This window comes from Sprattus sprattus, assembly GCF_963457725.1.
Source record: "Sprattus sprattus genome assembly, chromosome: 19".
NCBI classification, from domain to species: Eukaryota; Metazoa; Chordata; class Actinopteri; order Clupeiformes; family Clupeidae; genus Sprattus; species Sprattus sprattus.
In genome coordinates this window covers 5558566-5575652 of record NC_137917.1, presented here as the reverse complement: position 1 = coordinate 5575652, position 17087 = coordinate 5558566, and the positions used below count along the sequence as shown (strand labels likewise).

The following is a 17087-nucleotide window of genomic DNA, read 5'->3' as shown; positions in this document are numbered from 1 at the left end:
GATCCACAAGAGGAACAGGAGTGTGTTATTGGAGTTTGTTGTTCTTGATCATACAATCATGGTGGGCTTAAATATATATATTTGAGGACACATGTTTTTTTTTTTCTATCTCTTTGACATTTATCATATGGTGTAAAACTGTATTTCAATATCCTTGTATTTGTACTCCTCTGTTTAGGTCATAAAGTGTCTCTCTCCAGGACTGATTATCTATTAACTAGGCTATAAACAACTGTGTCATTGTGAAAGTGAAAGCAGGATTATAAGTCTTGTCTCTTTGAACTGTGCCACAAACAGATAACTCTCATACAACAGACACGTACCCACACAAGCACACACACACACACACACACACACACACACACACACACACACACACACACACACACACACACACACACACACACACACACACACACACACACACAGTATATTCACTCACTATCATGTCATTGTCTTTCAGCTGCATCAAGAAACCAAGAGATTCTACAAGCTGTAGCAGCATAGAGGGGGAGATGGAGGGCTCACACGCTCCCACAGGCCCTAAGTGAGTACACAGCTGTGCATGTCACCGTGCAGTTATGTAAACTCATTAGTCTATTATATTTTATGTATACCTCATCACATTCTAAATAGGGGTGGGTATCGCCAACCACCTCCCGATACGATACGCATCCCGATACAGGGGTCGCGATACGATATGTATCGCGATACATGCGATACATACATATACGATACGTATCCCGATATTTTAGGCTTATAACAAAAAAAAAATGCCTGTAACTCCTTGACAGTACATCATAACATATTTGTCACCTCATGTGGATTCTACAGAAACTCTGCTTTCAAATTATACCATCAACTGGATGATGGGCAAAGTATGCAGGCAGGCACATGAACCAAGTAGACGCTGTACAAAAAAACAGACAAAAAAAAAAAAAAAATTTTTTTTTTTTTTTTTGTTGCGCGTGAAGTATCGATACTGACGCCTCCGTATCGATACACGCATCGTAAAGAGGCCCGCGACGATGTATCCCCGTATCGATATTTTGAACACACCCCTAATTCTAAATGAGCTTATAGCTGTGATGGAAAACACCATTTCATCAGCAGTTTGTCACAGAGCCAACAGGACAGCAGCAGTAAGCCATAACCTTACAGGTCCACAGCTCACACACACTGTAATCCCTTATATGGGTTATCATCAGTTATTACACTTTTAAAAGGTAAAAGATGTTGCACTTTCCTCAACTGGTCCAGTAAAAACAGATACAAGGGACTGCCTGTGTCTGTGTCAAGGCTGTGTCTGAGTCCTAGGATTCCTTGGAATGTATTATATTTTTGCCTTTTGTATCATAGCTTGTTTTACTAAATACATATACACTACCGTTCAAAAGTTTGGGGTCACCCAGACAATTTCATGTTTTCCTTGAAAACTCACACTTGTATTTATCAAATGAGTTGCAAAATGAATAGAAAATATAGTCAAGACATTAAAAAGGTTGGAAATAATGATTTTTATTTTAAATATTCATTTTGTTCTTCAAACTTTGCTTTTGCCAAAAAAGGCTCCATTTGCAGCAATTACAGCTTTGGAGACCTTTGGCATTCTAGCTGTTAATTTGTTGAGGTAATCTGTAGAAATTTCACCCCACGCTTCCTGAAGCACTACCCACAAGTTGGATTGGCTTGATGGGCACTTCTTGCGTACCATACGGCCAAGCTGCTCCCACAACAGCTCAATGGGGTGGAGATCTGGTGAATTCGCTGGCCACTCCATTACAGACAGCATACGAGCTGCCTGCTTCTTCCCTATATAGTTCTTGCATAATTTGGAGGTGCGCTTTGGGTCATTGGCCTGTTGTAGGAGGAAATTGGCTCCAATCAAGCACTGTCCACAGGGTATGGCATGGCGTTGCAAAATGGAGTGATGGCCTTCCTTATTTAAAATCCCTTTTACTTTGTACAAATCTTCCACTTTACCAGCACCAAAGCAGCCCCAGACCATCACATTACCTCCACCATGCTTGACGGCATCAGGCACTCTTCCAGCATCTTTTCACCTGTTCTGCGTCTAACAAATGTTCTTCTGTATGATCCAAACACCTCAAACTTTAAATTCGTCCAGAACACTTTTTTCCAATCTTCCTCTGTCCAATGTCTGTGTTTTTTGCCCATATTAATCTTTTCTTTTTATTGGCCAGTCTCAGATATAGCTTTTTCTTTGCCACTCTGTCTATAAGGCCAGCATCCCAGAGTCGACTCTTCACTGTAGAAGGTGACACTGGCGTTTTGCGGGTACCATTTAAAAAGCTGCCAGTTGAGGACCTGTGAGGCGTCTATTTCTTAAACTAAACACTCTAATATACTTGTCTTCTTGCTGAGTTGTGCACCGGGGCCTCCCACTTCTCTTTCTACTCTGGTTAGAGCCAATTTCTGCTGTTCTCTGAAGAGAGTAGTACACACCGGTGTAGGAAAAGTTCAGTTTCTTCGCAATTTATCACATGTAATAGCCTTCATTTCTAAGAACAAGAATAGACTGGGGAGTTTCACATGAAAGTTATCTTTTTCGAGCCATTTTGAGAGTATAACCGAACCAACAAATTTGAAGCTCCAGATACTCGAATAGCTCAAATGGAGGCCAGTTTTATAGTTTCCCCACCCGCAAAACAGTTTTCAGCTGTGCTATCATAATTGCACAAGGGTTTTCAAGGGTTTTTTCTAGTCATCCATGAGTCTTCTAAGGCGATTAGCAAACACAATGTACCATGAGAACACAGGAGTGATAGTTGCTGGAAATGGGCCTCTATACACATATGTAGATATTTCATTAAAAACCAGATATTTCCACCTAGAATAGTAATTTACCACATTAACAATGTATAGAGTGTATTTCTGATTCATTTAATGTCATCTTCTTTGAAAAAAACTGTGCTTTTCTTTGAAAAATAAGGAGATTTATAAGTGACCCCAAACTTTTGAACGATAGTGTAAATATTAAATGTAAATGGTTAAATATTTAAATGTGAGAGGAAATGTAACATGATGCCTGTTAGGGTCCCAGTGGTACAGGTTTCAGCTGTCTTGATGGTTCTTCACTCTTGTTTTTGAGTTCCTAAGAGGACTTTTAAACTCTGTTAGCTGGGCGACTCTGAAATGTGCCAGGCGTGGTGTGTGGCCTACTGTTCATCTGGGAGCTGCTGGACACTCCTCAGCGCCCTCGTAGTGCATTCCACACAGGCCTATTATTAAACCTCACCTAAGTGCCAAGGCCCTTGCCACATCTGTCCACTCACTGACGCCTACAGGAGTACCCTCCTGCCACACCACTTGCCACAAGGAACCATCATCTGAGCCTGAGGCAGAGGAGCAGTCTGAGATCAGGAAATCATGGGGGCAATTAAACACGGTGATGTTTACCTTTAGGGTTAACAGCACTTTTAGGGTGGCAAGACTGCGATGGAAACCACCTTTTGTTCTTTTATTATGTGCTGTGCCATCACTATAGCACACTGTTATTACCGGGAACACTGTGGGTGTGGCGTGTGTTCGCTCTCAAAGCTCCACTCTGCACACTCTGGAGTTCTGGGCCATGTTTTTAAGGAGTGCTGAGAGGACTGCCTAGTCAATAAGTTGCTGCTAACAAAATAACTAAACTCTGAGGAGGAATATTGCACAGGGCTGTTATGATGGTTATCAAGCCCCAAACTCTAATCAGTGACCTAGGGATAACAGTATGTTATTAGACCCTTGGCCCTTTTTATTTAGGTCATTACAAAATGTGTTAGTGTGTTGTGTGCTTTTGCGAATGCTGTAAAAGTCACTGGCCCTGGCGAGCTGGGTGTGGATAGTCTTAGAACAGTGAGTAGGCATGAAAGCACAGCATTTACACCCCCCTAATGCCCAGTGAGAAATATCACCACCTGGTCTGAGAAATATCAGTCTGAGTTATATCACTGGCATTTGAAATAGCTCTCTCTCTCTCTTCAGTAACGGGGAGGAGTTCAAAGTTCAGACGGCGAAGCACAACAACCACGCCCCTATGCGGCCACCTAGCGAGCAGTCAAAGGACCGGGCGGCAAGACGCCAGTCGTCGGAGTCAAACGGGGTCAGTGAGGGTGGGGCCGGGGCGCGCACCCCTGTGGAGGTGACGGCACTGGAGGAGGCCTTCCGCCGCTTCGCCGTCCACGGGGACACGCGCGCCACTGGGAAGGAGTTGCATGGCAAGAACTGGTCCAAGCTGTGCAAAGACTGCAGCGTCATCGACGGCAAGACCATCACTCTCACAGACGTGGACATCGTCTTCTCCAAAGTCAAGTAGGCCACCATCTGTTCTGAGTTCTGGGATCTTGGGTTTAAAGGGGGAGAGAATGTTCTGTTATGTGTGCCGTAACTAACTACTAAATAGGTCTCTATTGCAAAAAGGGGGAAAATGCATAGCAGCTCCTGACAATTAATAAAGCATCTGTGGTCCTCTTCAAATAGTTTCCTGCATGGGAGTGAAATATATTACTAGTGCAGTTACACTTCAGTTTCGTCCCCTTGTTTGGTAAAAACCAAAGGAGCCTGCTTTTGAAGCAACTCTATACCCAGCATCCCATTTGTATGCTGTAAGAGGAGGAGCCGTCTATTTTATGCACTTGCCCCAGATTTAGTAGAGGATGTGGTCCTACAGTGGTGATTCGTGTAACGTCACAGTCACATTACCGAGGCATAGGTCAGGATGGCTCACCCCCCTTTGGGGCAGATATCTCCAGGCCAGATGCAGTCATCAGCCCTCAGTCCAGCATCCAGCAGACTCTAAATGAATGCGACTGCAGAAAACAGTATTCAGACCACTTGCAGTACTGTTGTGTTGTGGCACAGATGGTTGCTGAGGCGGACTGTATTTCTTTTTTTTTGCCCTGTTTTTGATGTTTCAGCCAAGCAGACTGACTAGCAGTGCCGCGTGCAGAGTGAAGGATTTCTGTGTGTGTACTGTTTATGTTTGTTAGATATCAAGAGTCTCTGTGATCTTGAACGATTATGTGCTGTGATTTTGCTTCACCCTGACTGAACTCAAAAAGGGGGGGGGGGGGGTATTCTACTCTACAGAACAGTGTAGGGGAGCACAGAGCAGTGTACCTGTGCAGAGAGCAAGGCTGTGGGCGTAGCATAGAGCTGTGTAGCTGTGCAGAGAGCAAGGTTGTGAGCGTAGCATAGAACAGTGTAGCTGTGCGGAGAGCAAGGCTGTGGGCGTAGCATAGAGCTGTGTAGCTGTGCAGAGAGCAAGGTTGTGAGCGTAGCATAGAACAGTGTAGCTGTGCAGAGAGCAAGGCTGTGGGCGTAGCATAGAACTGTGTAGCTGTGCAGAGAGCAAGGTTGTGAGCGTAGCATAGAACAGTGTAGCTGTGCAGAGAGCAAGGCTGTGGGCGTAGCATAGAACTGTGTAGCTGTGCAGAGAGCAAGGTTGTGAGCGTAGCATAGAACAGTGTAGCTGTGCAGAGAGCAAGGCTGTGGGCGTAGCATAGAACTGTGTAGCTGTGCAGAGAGCAAGGCTGTGGGCGTAGCATAGAACAGTGTAGCTGTGCAGAGAGCAAGGCTGTGGGCGTAGCATAGAACAGTGTAGCTGTGCAGAGAGCAAGTGGAGGGGAGCAGAGGGTGTTCACTGAGCAGGATTACTGATTTCAGTCAGGTCACATTATTCATTTTCTGCCAACAACAGAACCTGATAATATCACATTGGAGTGGTGTATGAAGTACCTTATGATATTGGGCTGTGAGCTGAAGCAGAAGAGTCTGCATGCATCTGTGTGTGTGTGTGTGTGTGTGTGTGTGTGTGTGTGTGTGTGTGTGTGTGTGTGTGTATGTGTGTGTCGCAGAGAATAAGGCCAGGCAGGAGTCATGTGGGGGAGGGGTGTGTATAAGCTGGAGCTGACTGTAGACATGAGATGTAGATCTAACCTTCTGCTTTAATCATAGCTGGGTCAACGCCGCACGAGAGCCTGTACAGAATTAACCATCTTTATGGGGTCTGCGGCTTCATAGAATTGCTCTAGAAGGAGAGACTGTATATCACAATGTTACAGTTGCTGTGTGTTATATCACAGAGCTCCAACAGAAGTCATACAATTTGTTTCTGTTCCTCTTAATTCATCTTGCTATTCCAGAAGATCTATTAAAAGCTGAAATGTGTCAGTTTTAGAGGGTCAGGAAATGTTCCAGGTCAGTGATGCAGTCGTTTTTAGCACCAACCTTTATTTCCATCCAGCTTGCCTGCAAGCAAGCTTTGACTGAGTCGTGTGTCAATTGACTGAAATGAAGCAAACTAACCACTTCCTAATTAAGTGTCTCCACTATGTTCTTTCATAATACGCTGTAAAAATGTATACTGGTTAGAACCAATATGTGGACTTATTTTGTGAGGAGGCTTTTCAGAGAATGTCCAGCTGGGACCAGTAGAATTTGGGATCTGACATTAGACAGCATGGAACAGGCCTTCAGAGTAATGGAACTCAGGAGTGTTCCCTACTGAAGGATCGCCCAAACAAAACTGGTCACCGAAGAAGTCAAATTAATAATAAACCCAAAGAGGCGTGTTTACTAAGGCTTGTTGCTATGACAGCAGGTTGCCCTGGGATACAGTGTGCTTTACAGACTTTTGTTTAGGTGATTTATCACTACAGCAGTGGTTGTTTGTATTTGTGTTACTATGCACTTTTTACCGTAGAAATGCAACGTGACACAGTTGGATTAAACACACCCCCACCCCCCCCACCCAGGGGTAAATGTGTTTCGTGAGACAGCATAAACATCCGAGACAGCTCTGAGGGCTAACAGTATGCAGTGGGCTGCTGGCCCAGAGACATCAGAGACCTGTTATAGCCACTGTCTGGTGTGGGATGGCATGTCGGTATACAAACATCCTCATCTGCTCCTCAGAGAAAGTGAAATGTATCTGTGAAGTCACCGACAGAGTCCAGTGTTCAGTAGTCAGTATGGTTGAGATTACAAAAGTGTTTTTTTTTAGGAGGGTAGGTAGTTTATGACTCATGCAGTGGCATTTGCAATAGCATTTGAGCTCAGAGCGGAGAGGCAGGACAGCTTATATGGGAATACTTTCTTTACATTTTGGGCTGGTCTTCTCCAAAGACTGCTAGTAAGGATAATAGAGTTCTCCCCTGGCCTTTATCGTGTAGTGGTTTAAGTACTTCTGGTACAGTACAATGAACAGTCAACTGTTTTAACTGATGTATTGTTACAGGAAGAAATCCTGCCGCACCATTACATTCAACGAGTTCAAAGAAGCTCTCACAGAGCTGTCCAGGAAACGGTTCAAAGACAAAACCAATGACGAGGCAGCAGAGGAGGTCTTCAAGCTGATTGAGGGCAAATCACCAGTCATAGCTGGAGTCACAGTAAGGACTCAGGACCTATTCTTATCAAATGTCAATGAAGATCCTGCTTTAATGATTAAGTTTTGTTTGTAATGTAGAACATTATTTTCTTAGATTTGGTAGTCAGTGCCCCTTTTTTTTTTGACGGGAACTAAAATACTGAAAAAACCTTGGATAATAGTAAAATGCAACCAGTGGTTTCCATCCTCTGATCTTCTGTTCCCTCCACAGAGAGCAGTGGCCTCGCCCACAGTGTCACGCCTGACTGACCCCACCAAGTTCACCGGCTCACACAAGGAGCGTTTCGACGAGACAGGCCGTGGGAAAGGCAAGGCAGGCCGCGTAGACGTCCTGGACAAGTCAGGTTATGTATCCGGCTACAAACACAAAGGCTCGTACGAGAAGAAAATGCAGCCGAGGCCCAAACCAGAGTGAAGCGCTACTGGGGTCACACCAGTCAGAAGAGTTAGCAGAGAAACACCATCTTAAATCGCATCCCGAACTCTCCTCTGTCTGTCTCTTGTTCTAACACCAAACAGAAAAAAAGAAGCACAACAAGGAAATATTTTCCATTTCAATGTTATTGTTTGTTATCATTTGTGAGTGAGATGTGGTTCAAGTTCCTTTTTTTCCAGTGATGTTTTAGAACTGGAACGTTGTTTACATCTACACAAAGACATGACCAGCTGGTACATTCCTAACCAATACCAAGCAACTGCCAAGCATTAAGAGGAACCACCATGGAGGGGAAAGCACTATGAATTATGAAGTCTTACTAATGCAATAGGGCCTTACACTGCCAAGAGCTATGAGGATCATTATGCCAAGAAAAACAATGAGAAATCATCTAACTAGATTGCACTTTTCACTGGTTTTTCCTCTATTCATTTTCTGAGTCGTTTAACTGTAGAAGTGATTCCCTTTATTTAATCATACAAACTTTATCATTGCCTTACACAAGTAGTTGAAGTGAAAGTATATTGTTTCTAAATATACTTCACTTGCGTCCTCCTCTCCCTGGTGAGTGTTTGGGTAGAGGGTAAAGAGTAGAGCCCTCAGTATACCACTTTCACAATGTTTGGCACTTAACCTTGTCCTTTCACTGTTTAAAAGATTTGATAATCACTAATCACTGATATACCATAATACTGTTTTACTCATTAGGTTAATGGATTTGGTCTTTGTATGTATCCTAGTGGTTAACGACAGGTCTTATTATTTTCTCACAATTTACGTTAAACCAGTGCTGTACCGTTCATGTGTAAATGTTTTATTTCATTTCAACTCCAGGACAAACAGTAAGTTCATTTTCCCCTGACCATCAAAAGTAGGCCTAGTGCACAGGTCCAAGGCCACTGAATTATAACGGCACATAAGCAACTGGACGCGATTAGTGTAAGGTACAACTATGCGCCGCGCATTCGGAAACCAGAAACCGCTAGCTTCTTGGAAACAAAAGATATGGTATTCAAGATTGTATTTAAAAATGGTGTTGTTTTGAGTTATGTGCTCCCTTTTATTTATGGAATGCTAGTATATGGTATGGTACAATTTTAGCTTGAACTAAAACACTGGCTGCATATTTGTAATCTGTGTGCATTTTTCAGTGCATTGTGAATTGTATCCGCCATATAAAGTACATTATGTTTAAGACGCATCGCTTGCGCTAACAACATTGACGTTACCAGGGATACTTTGTTCATGTCCACACAATGCATACAGAAGGACAAGACATTGTGTATTTTAACTTAGCATGGTCCAAAAATGCCATCCATTGCCATTTTCTGTGGTGAAATGACAACCTGAAAAAGTTCTATGAATAACCTGAATTTGTTTGTGTGGTATAGCACAGTATTTCACACGGTCTGGACTTTATTTCAATTGAGCAGAATACCGTAGTTCTACCACCATCATGTTGAACCAGCATATGATATAACACACACATTTACTACTTTTTTAACAAGCAAATTAATTAGTTTTATACATTTCATACTAAGCCACTTTGCTACATTTTGAACTATGTGCAATTTATCTGATCAGACAAAAAGCAACCATGTTTACAGTAAATGTGTTTTTAACTAAATAGCCAAATTTGAAACCGCTTTAGCTGCACAGGGTAAGCACGACAGGTCTTGTCATTTAAGTTTGCCCTTGATGTCTTTCCCCATCCTTCAAAATGAATTAGTCCAATTTAGCTTACAAAGAGGGACAAAAATTCCCACAAACAAATATTTATTGATAGTTAATTTGACTATCTGAAGGAAAGGGAATAACAGGTATGTATTCTACAGAACATCTATTTTTCACACATAGTGACATACTGTTCCTTCCGTATTCATAGCCAGTAGAGTTAGCCTAGAAAGTGACATGTATTTATGTGAAAATATTACTGTACTAGCAGTTGGAAGTATTTAATGTATGATTTGATGTTTGTGTGCTTACTGCCAAATATTGTACACCATTTATGTTGAGGAACAATATTGTCTTATTTTTTAAGAATAACTTTTTTCTAATGGTTTTGTGCCCTGATGCATGTTATCTGGTCATGGTATGGTACTTTAGACCGTGCAGTATGTGTCCCAGTTTTGTAGCATTGTTGAAAATAAAAAATAAATGAAACCTTGCCTGGACAGCAACATGTTAACCTGTTTTACTGAAGCCTGTGCTGAGTAGATCACGCGCTGCATGTTATTGCCTTATGTCACAATCCTTAAATCTGACATGATCATATATACAAAATTCCTGGCAAAATCTTGTGTCTTAGTGTAAGTGTATGATCTCACTGGATGACAGTTAGGTGTGTGTGTGTGTGTGTGTGTGTTTTACACTCTTTGACCCTGAGAAATGAGGGTGTTAGTGATTATGTCATTTGGCAGTGTACTAGGGGACAGAGTGGGGTCAGGGGAATACACTGGTACAATAGAGCTTGGGTCATGGCCATGATATCACAGATTTCTTTTGTTCTGACAGAAAATTCTTGATTCGCTTGATTCCCTTTGTAATATGAAGAGAAACAGTTGATTGGTGACTACCACTACAAACTTGAATTGAATTCAAACAAACTCAGATATTATTTTAGTCCAAGGTTTCTGGAAACACAAACCACAGTAAGTAAAAAATCAATCAGACAGCGAGACGGGGCGAAAAGAATTGCTTCTATTTTCAAAATCCCCCACTGGGTCAAGTGTTAACATCCATTAAAGTCTGTCGGCCATATGTGCTTAAAACACAATGACGGAGCTTAACGAGGAGAGCCCCATCACCCGAGGCAAACCCGAGCAAGTCTGATGGCGCTCTCAGTTAGTCCAATACAAACATGATTTCCTGACTGCTCAAGCCAAAAATATAAGGCTACAAAAGATTGTCCATTACACAACCATCTCTCATCAAATACATACCAATAAATATCCAATTGCATTAGAGTAGAAAAAACCTTCTGAACTTAAATGACTTAGAAGCCAAGTTTTCATCATTCCTCATCTCAATAGAGCGCATGCAATCCAGCTTATAAACATGCAATGGCCTTCTAGCACATCAGGAACATAGAGGCACTTGTGAGCTCAAAGGGCACAGTGTGCGTTTCTGCAGTCAGGATGGAGGAGGATGACTTCTTTTGTCTCAGCTCCCTCAGAAACGCAGGAGAGGTCATCAAGGATCTAGAGAAACAATAGGGTATACAGCCTTTCAGTAATGACTGATATTTATGTGTGGGAGACAGGGGGTAGGTTAATACATTACGTGTATGGGTGAGTATGAATGCATGTCTAGGCTCCATAGTTCATGTGATTCCGTCATTTCTATGCTTTATGTCAGGTGCTTTTATATACTTCCCATTTTAAACAATCAGATGATTTATCCATAAATGGCCTGAAATAGTGATACATCTTGCCCTCATACCCAGCATGAGCTGAAGTTAGTCAAGAATCTCGCACTACACCCTAAATACAATGCTAAATAAAAAAAACAGAATATCCTCAGTGTAAATAGAAGCATTATAAAATGAGTACAAAGTGGCTATAGCACTAAAGGCCGATTTTTACTTCTCCGATTCGGTCGTAGAGGGACACTTTGGCACGCCTTGGCAACACATTCACCCAGGTGTTAACGCCCATCCGAGCCCTCGGAGAGCCGGTCTGAGAAGAACGCTTTTTTCTAACTTTTCGTAGAGAGTCGGATACCCCCTTGGCTGTGATTGGTCCACTAACAACATTATTTCCCAACGACATTATTTCCCAACGTCATCATCACCCACCTAGTCAATGTCTCTCATAAAAGAAAATAATCGCCAAGTTCTCCAACAGCTGGTTTCAGCTGATTCCAACCAGTATATATAACACTTGTTGTCTATCTACATCTCACTCACGCTGTGTGTCAAACTCACTTTCATTAATCCAGCCTACTGATTTTTGTTTAGCCTCCTATCTTGATCTATTTCTTTTTATTCAGACGTTACATTACTTTCATGACCACAAATATAAATTGGCCAGCGATTTAATTTGTTTCTTAATGTAGAATGGTCGGAGCAAAGCCTCATGAGAAATGGGACAACTCCCGCACAGTTAAACTGTTAAACAAACTCCCGCACATAGGAAGAAGGCTGTTATCCTAAATGGGATTTATTTTATTGTCAAAAACGCGAAGTGGAGTTTATTTACAGCCAACACCATTGTATTACAAACACTGACAACACACACACGTAATGAGAAGGTAGCCTACACCTGGCGATTCTCTTGCCTTTAATCTTTCACCTTTGAATAATGTAAAACGACGTTTTAAAGCGCTGTTGCCGTCCTTATAATTATATTGCCGTGGTAAATTACTTTCGACACCCACAGCCGTCGTAGAAGTGTATAGGGCCTGTAAGTACGATCAAATCCTTCTGAATCCGACCACCCGCCCATTTATTTTCGAGGGCGGAGAAAGTCAGAGAAGGATGCAGAAGTATATTTCACGCTTAAGGCTTTATGTTAGAGGGCTCTCTGGTCCCACCCCCCCATGACTACCTACCCAGCAGCATCTCTACCAGACCAACCACAGCATCCCCCCCGCACCCACCCCTCTCCCTGCAGCTCCCTAGTTCACCCCCCCCCCCACCCCCACACACACACACACACACACACACACACACACACACACACACACACGCCACTCCAAGACAAGGGTTGGGTCTCATCTTGGACCAAATTACATTCTAAATGAACATTCTATAAGGAAGGAAACTTAATGACTCTGGATTACATGCATCGGAGAATTCACTTCTTCTTTCAGGAGAAACACCTCATCTGCCACTTACAAAATGACATACCCTGTATCAGCTCAAGGGTTAAATTAACAGTCCGTGCCATCAGATGCACCCACCGTTATCACCGGCGCTAGTCATTTTGTTAATCCTGGACGATAAGAGGTTCTGCTCCAGGTTTATGAGTTGTTTCTGTAGAGACACATTCTCCTCCAACACACTCCTCAGCTGCTCATCAAGGGACTCCTGTGGCAGTACAACAGAAGGTGTCAAATAGATCCAAAGGAAAAAACTAAATTGCTAGCTACATAGTGTTGGAATGCTTTCAAAATTGTTATGTACAGGCACAGTTACAGGGGCCTGAAAAAGGCTGAGGTCTGTAATATGAGGTCGCCATAAGGAGGTGATGTAACACATGAAGTTTGTAGAAAACCGTTCAAAAAAGGCTTTGAGAATAATGACATTTCAAGGTGGATAAAGAGGCATAGAAATCACATGTCCAGCAGGGCTCAATATAACTGTTCACATCTACAAACAGGGGACAGAGGTTACATAAATACAGAGACCTTTTACCCTTCAACTTACAATGGAGCTGCGTGCGTTCTCTAGCTGGGTGGAGAACTTCTGGATCACAGATTGGTGGTGGTCCTCCTGAGCCTCAGCCTGGGCGTTGAGGCCTTGCACCTCCTCTCTGAGGGCCTGCGCCTCACTCTCGCCGCTCACCAGCTCTCTCTCCATCAGGGACAGCACCTGCACAGCCCGAGCTGGACACCATTTAGGACACAAAAGGAGCTTTTGTTAGGAGTCTGTGAGGAGACTGGGAGGTCACTTAGCTGCCCAAAATCAAATGAAAAGAAAATATGCCTGTTAAAGGTGAACAAAACTTGTGATGTATGGACGATCTGATGGACGCGCTTAGTGGTGAAGGTCACTCACTGAAGAAGGTCTTGTAGTGCTGCGGGTCCCTCTTGCCCGTCCTCCAGTGCTCATGCACCATATTGAACAGCAGCTCCAGTGGCCTCCTGAAGCTGCTCTGAAGAGGAGGAGGAGGAGGAGGAGGATGGTTCAAACAACAGGCTTCAATTACCTTACAACAGCACATTTTTGATCCCCAGGCAAAACAGCTTGCCTACTCATTGCATATTTTCTTTTCGATGTTCTGGTAAAGTCAAGCAGGAGGAGGGCCGGGGAGGTATGCCATGCAGAACATGGATAGATTAAATAAAAACACACTCCTGACAAGGCTTTCATCAACATTAGGAGTTGAGGGTGTTTTTTTTGTATATTTACAGTGATTCACCCAGCGTAAACAGATCTGTGTCCTCTAACTCACCTTCTGAGGTCTGGCGTCTGACGGCTCCGGGCAGCCCCTGTCCTCTGCACTCTTGCCGGACAGCCGGTGTGCGTGACGACAGAGATCAGCAACCTCCAAAGTGCTCTGCCCAGCGGCACTGGGTGGGGATGCTAGCTGTATGGAAGCTGGCGGACCATCTCCTACATGGGGAGAGAAAATTATATTTGCTCTCAAATGCGACTGATACTTTTGTGGTAAACAAGTGAACATCTCCCAGAAATGAAGGCTTTTACTGTTCATAACTGTGTAATTAGGCCGGCTTGTAAGACTGATGGGAGTCCATTAAACATCATCAGCAGATAAGAAGTTTAAGTAGTCGCACCATCAGAAGGATGCAAGGTCATTCTGGGGTCTGGTGTGAACACTGCCGTGGCTGGGATTCTGAGCGGCGAGGGCTTCTTCACACGGCTGGCTGGCAGTGGATGTATGCTGTGGGATCCGGTAACATAGCAGTCTGCAAAAGTCACTCTGGGTCTGTTACTGGCAGGCCCTGAAGGTCCACCATTGGTCAGAGACCCTTTTCTGCACAGCTGAATGCTTAGCTGGACACCAGAGGCTGGTTAAATACAGGATATTCACACACATGGTGTTAGTACTTTTCAGCAAGAAAACCAAATTGTTTAAAAGCAATTTGTTGATTTGTTTGTATCAAATCTAGACACAACACTCTTATAAAACATACTATTATGGGGGTAGCCACAAAGTGCAAAATGTGTTTCTTGTGATCAGAGAATTTTCTGGATCTGAAAATAATCGCATTGAATGTCTCCACCTAGTGGTGGTAGAGGAGAGAACAGTTACCATCATTGCTCTGTGAACGTCTGAAGGCTGGTTTTACACAGTCCTGTAATGAACACAAGCAGAAACATGACTGGAATCCAAATGCCACCAATCACAAATTGTATGTACTATGCTTTAGAGTAGAGTTACCTGTTTTTGAAGGTAGGACTCATAATCATTAACTAAGTATATCACTTCGTCAGGTATTTCTGCATTGAGGAAAAGAACAGGACATCAGGTCAGAGTAGACATACAGAATTCCTCTTGCTCTGAGGAACTTGCTTAGCTGACCTTGAAGGAAACACTGTTCCCCTCCTTACCCTGTGCCAGTGGTGATTCCGGTCCTTTCTGTGCAGGTGGCTGAGGACTTATCTGATCCCTGTTCCTGTGGTTTATATGGTTCACTGCTGCTTCCTCATTACCATCCCGCACCGTCAGACTTCGGGTCAGCTTGTGAACTGCAGCCATTCTCAGATCACTGGTCCTGCAAGCCACAACACTAGATATATGAAAGACATCCAGTCTTCATATTCATTATAAAAATAGAGGACATTTATACTGTGTTCTCAGAGAGCATACCTCTGGTCTGAGTGGCTGGGTGTGCAACTCGTCTTCTGCTTGGGCTCGAGCTCCACATCAGAGGGGAAATACATGATGGCAGCTCTCCGCTCTCTATCCCTCACTGGGCAGTCATCTAATTGATCACACACAATAAGCAACAAAATATAACACTAAAATTTTTACGCTCTGTTTGCAAGATGGCTGTGTGACTATTCAAAGGGAATGGTTTAAAGGCGTGAACAATTTTAGAGCAAAGTGAGAAACTGATACCAAGTTTCCGCAGCTGGCTCAATGAATGCACCAGGTGGAGGCGGTATTCTGGGTGCTTCTTGACCAGAGGGTTGAGTCTCAGGTCTAGCTCTCTCAGGCTGTTCAGCTTGGAAAGGGTCATGACTTCTTGAAAGGCTGATATTTTGTTAAAGTACAAATTCAGGCTTTTCAGCATTTTTAGGTGCTGAAGACCCTGTGGGTTAATATAACAAATACTGGCAGTTAATTAAAATACATAAAAGTTTCAATCCAACTACTTCTAATTTCACACAACTTAACATAGCACAAACCATTGTAACACACATTTGTAAGGAACATGCATTTGGAAGATGAGCAGCAGAGTTTAGTATGTGGAAAATGGAAAATGTGGAAAATGTGCCAAATCTTCTCTGCCTGGTCACACAAGGCTTGTCATCATTGGAGGCAATCTCGTTGCAGAGAGACATCGAGACGTGATTCTGCAACCAGTGGCAATCCCATTGTTACATTGTTACAACAAAAAAATAATCTACCAAACACAAATGTCCTTACTTTTTGTGCTATGTTTAGCTGTGATGAAAAATACAATAAAAAATACAAAAACTGGACTGGTACTCACTGAAACCGAGGTAAGCGCATTGTAGGACAGGTCTAGTGTCTTCAAACGGACGAAATTCTTCAGAGACATTCCTATATGGCTTATTTTCCCCTCAATGTTACCGGGCAGGCACAGTGTACGGACATCAGCTAAAACAGTTGACAACAAAAAAGTTTAATTGTTTAAGTACTATGTAACACATTAACGCCATGAGCTGTTACAAATGTATTCCTTAACGTAGCTAACGTCACGCCGTCTCCAGCAGATACCTGGCTGACGTTACAAAGCATCATCTTTAGCTAGGTAGGATATCTAGTAGCTAGCAAATTGTCTAGCATAAAATAGCCACTAGCTTGCATTTGTTGAATGGCACTGTTCCGTCAGGTCCAAGTTTGTAGACTGCCTTAAACCCATATACAACCTAATAGAGGTGACTCGTATTACCTAAAACTTTATGGTGTAACTGCACATTCTCACGTATCCATTCTTCTGTAACTGTCAAATCCTTTGCCGCCATGTTTTAAAACAAGACGACAGATGGAAGCATCAGGGAAGCATGCGCATTTCCCTAAACCTATTTATATTAACGTCGGTGCCACCTAGTGGCAAAAACTGTGTAGTGAAATACGACTGAACGTGAGCGGTTCCAAGACTGTAAAAAGAATAGCCTGTATTCCAAAAATGCAATAATATAAACAAAACAGAAGTCGGCCTGCGTTAAAAGGCAAAATCGCTGTATGAAAGGTTAATTACAGGGGATGCTGAAATGATTATATGAAACAAATGAATCACAATTATTCACACCAATCACAATCTAAAAGTGAGTTCTCTTGCATTCTTTAGAAAAACTGTAATCTTAGCAAAAACAAATATGATCAGCCAATTAAGCTTTTCAGGTGTAATTGAATATGGAAATGTAAAAAAAATATG

General features: G+C 42.8%; 2 protein-coding genes across 2 annotated transcripts; one reads left to right on the top strand and one right to left on the bottom strand.

The window, feature by feature from the left end:
• Positions 1-446: 446 nt before the first annotated feature.
• On the top strand, positions 447-7846 carry tppp (tubulin polymerization promoting protein; the record flags this gene model as incomplete). The annotated part of the gene is made up of 4 exons (XM_080857365.1): positions 447-547; positions 3991-4317; positions 7244-7397; positions 7608-7846. The coding sequence occupies 4 exons, from the start codon at positions 447-449 to the stop codon at positions 7809-7811; spliced, it is 786 nt and encodes a 261-aa protein (XP_080713491.1). The 3' UTR covers positions 7812-7846.
• A 4874-nt stretch (positions 7847-12720) lies between these two features.
• cep72 (centrosomal protein 72) lies at positions 12721-16674 on the bottom strand (the record flags this gene model as incomplete). Its single annotated transcript, XM_080857631.1, has 12 exons — positions 12721-12861; positions 13201-13379; positions 13552-13648; positions 13949-14109; positions 14292-14525; positions 14771-14813; positions 14900-14958; positions 15070-15233; positions 15329-15443; positions 15581-15773; positions 16179-16306; positions 16602-16674. 12 exons carry the CDS (start codon positions 16672-16674, stop codon positions 12721-12723), a joined length of 1587 nt encoding a protein of 528 aa, XP_080713757.1.
• Between the last annotated feature and the right edge of the window lie 413 nt (positions 16675-17087).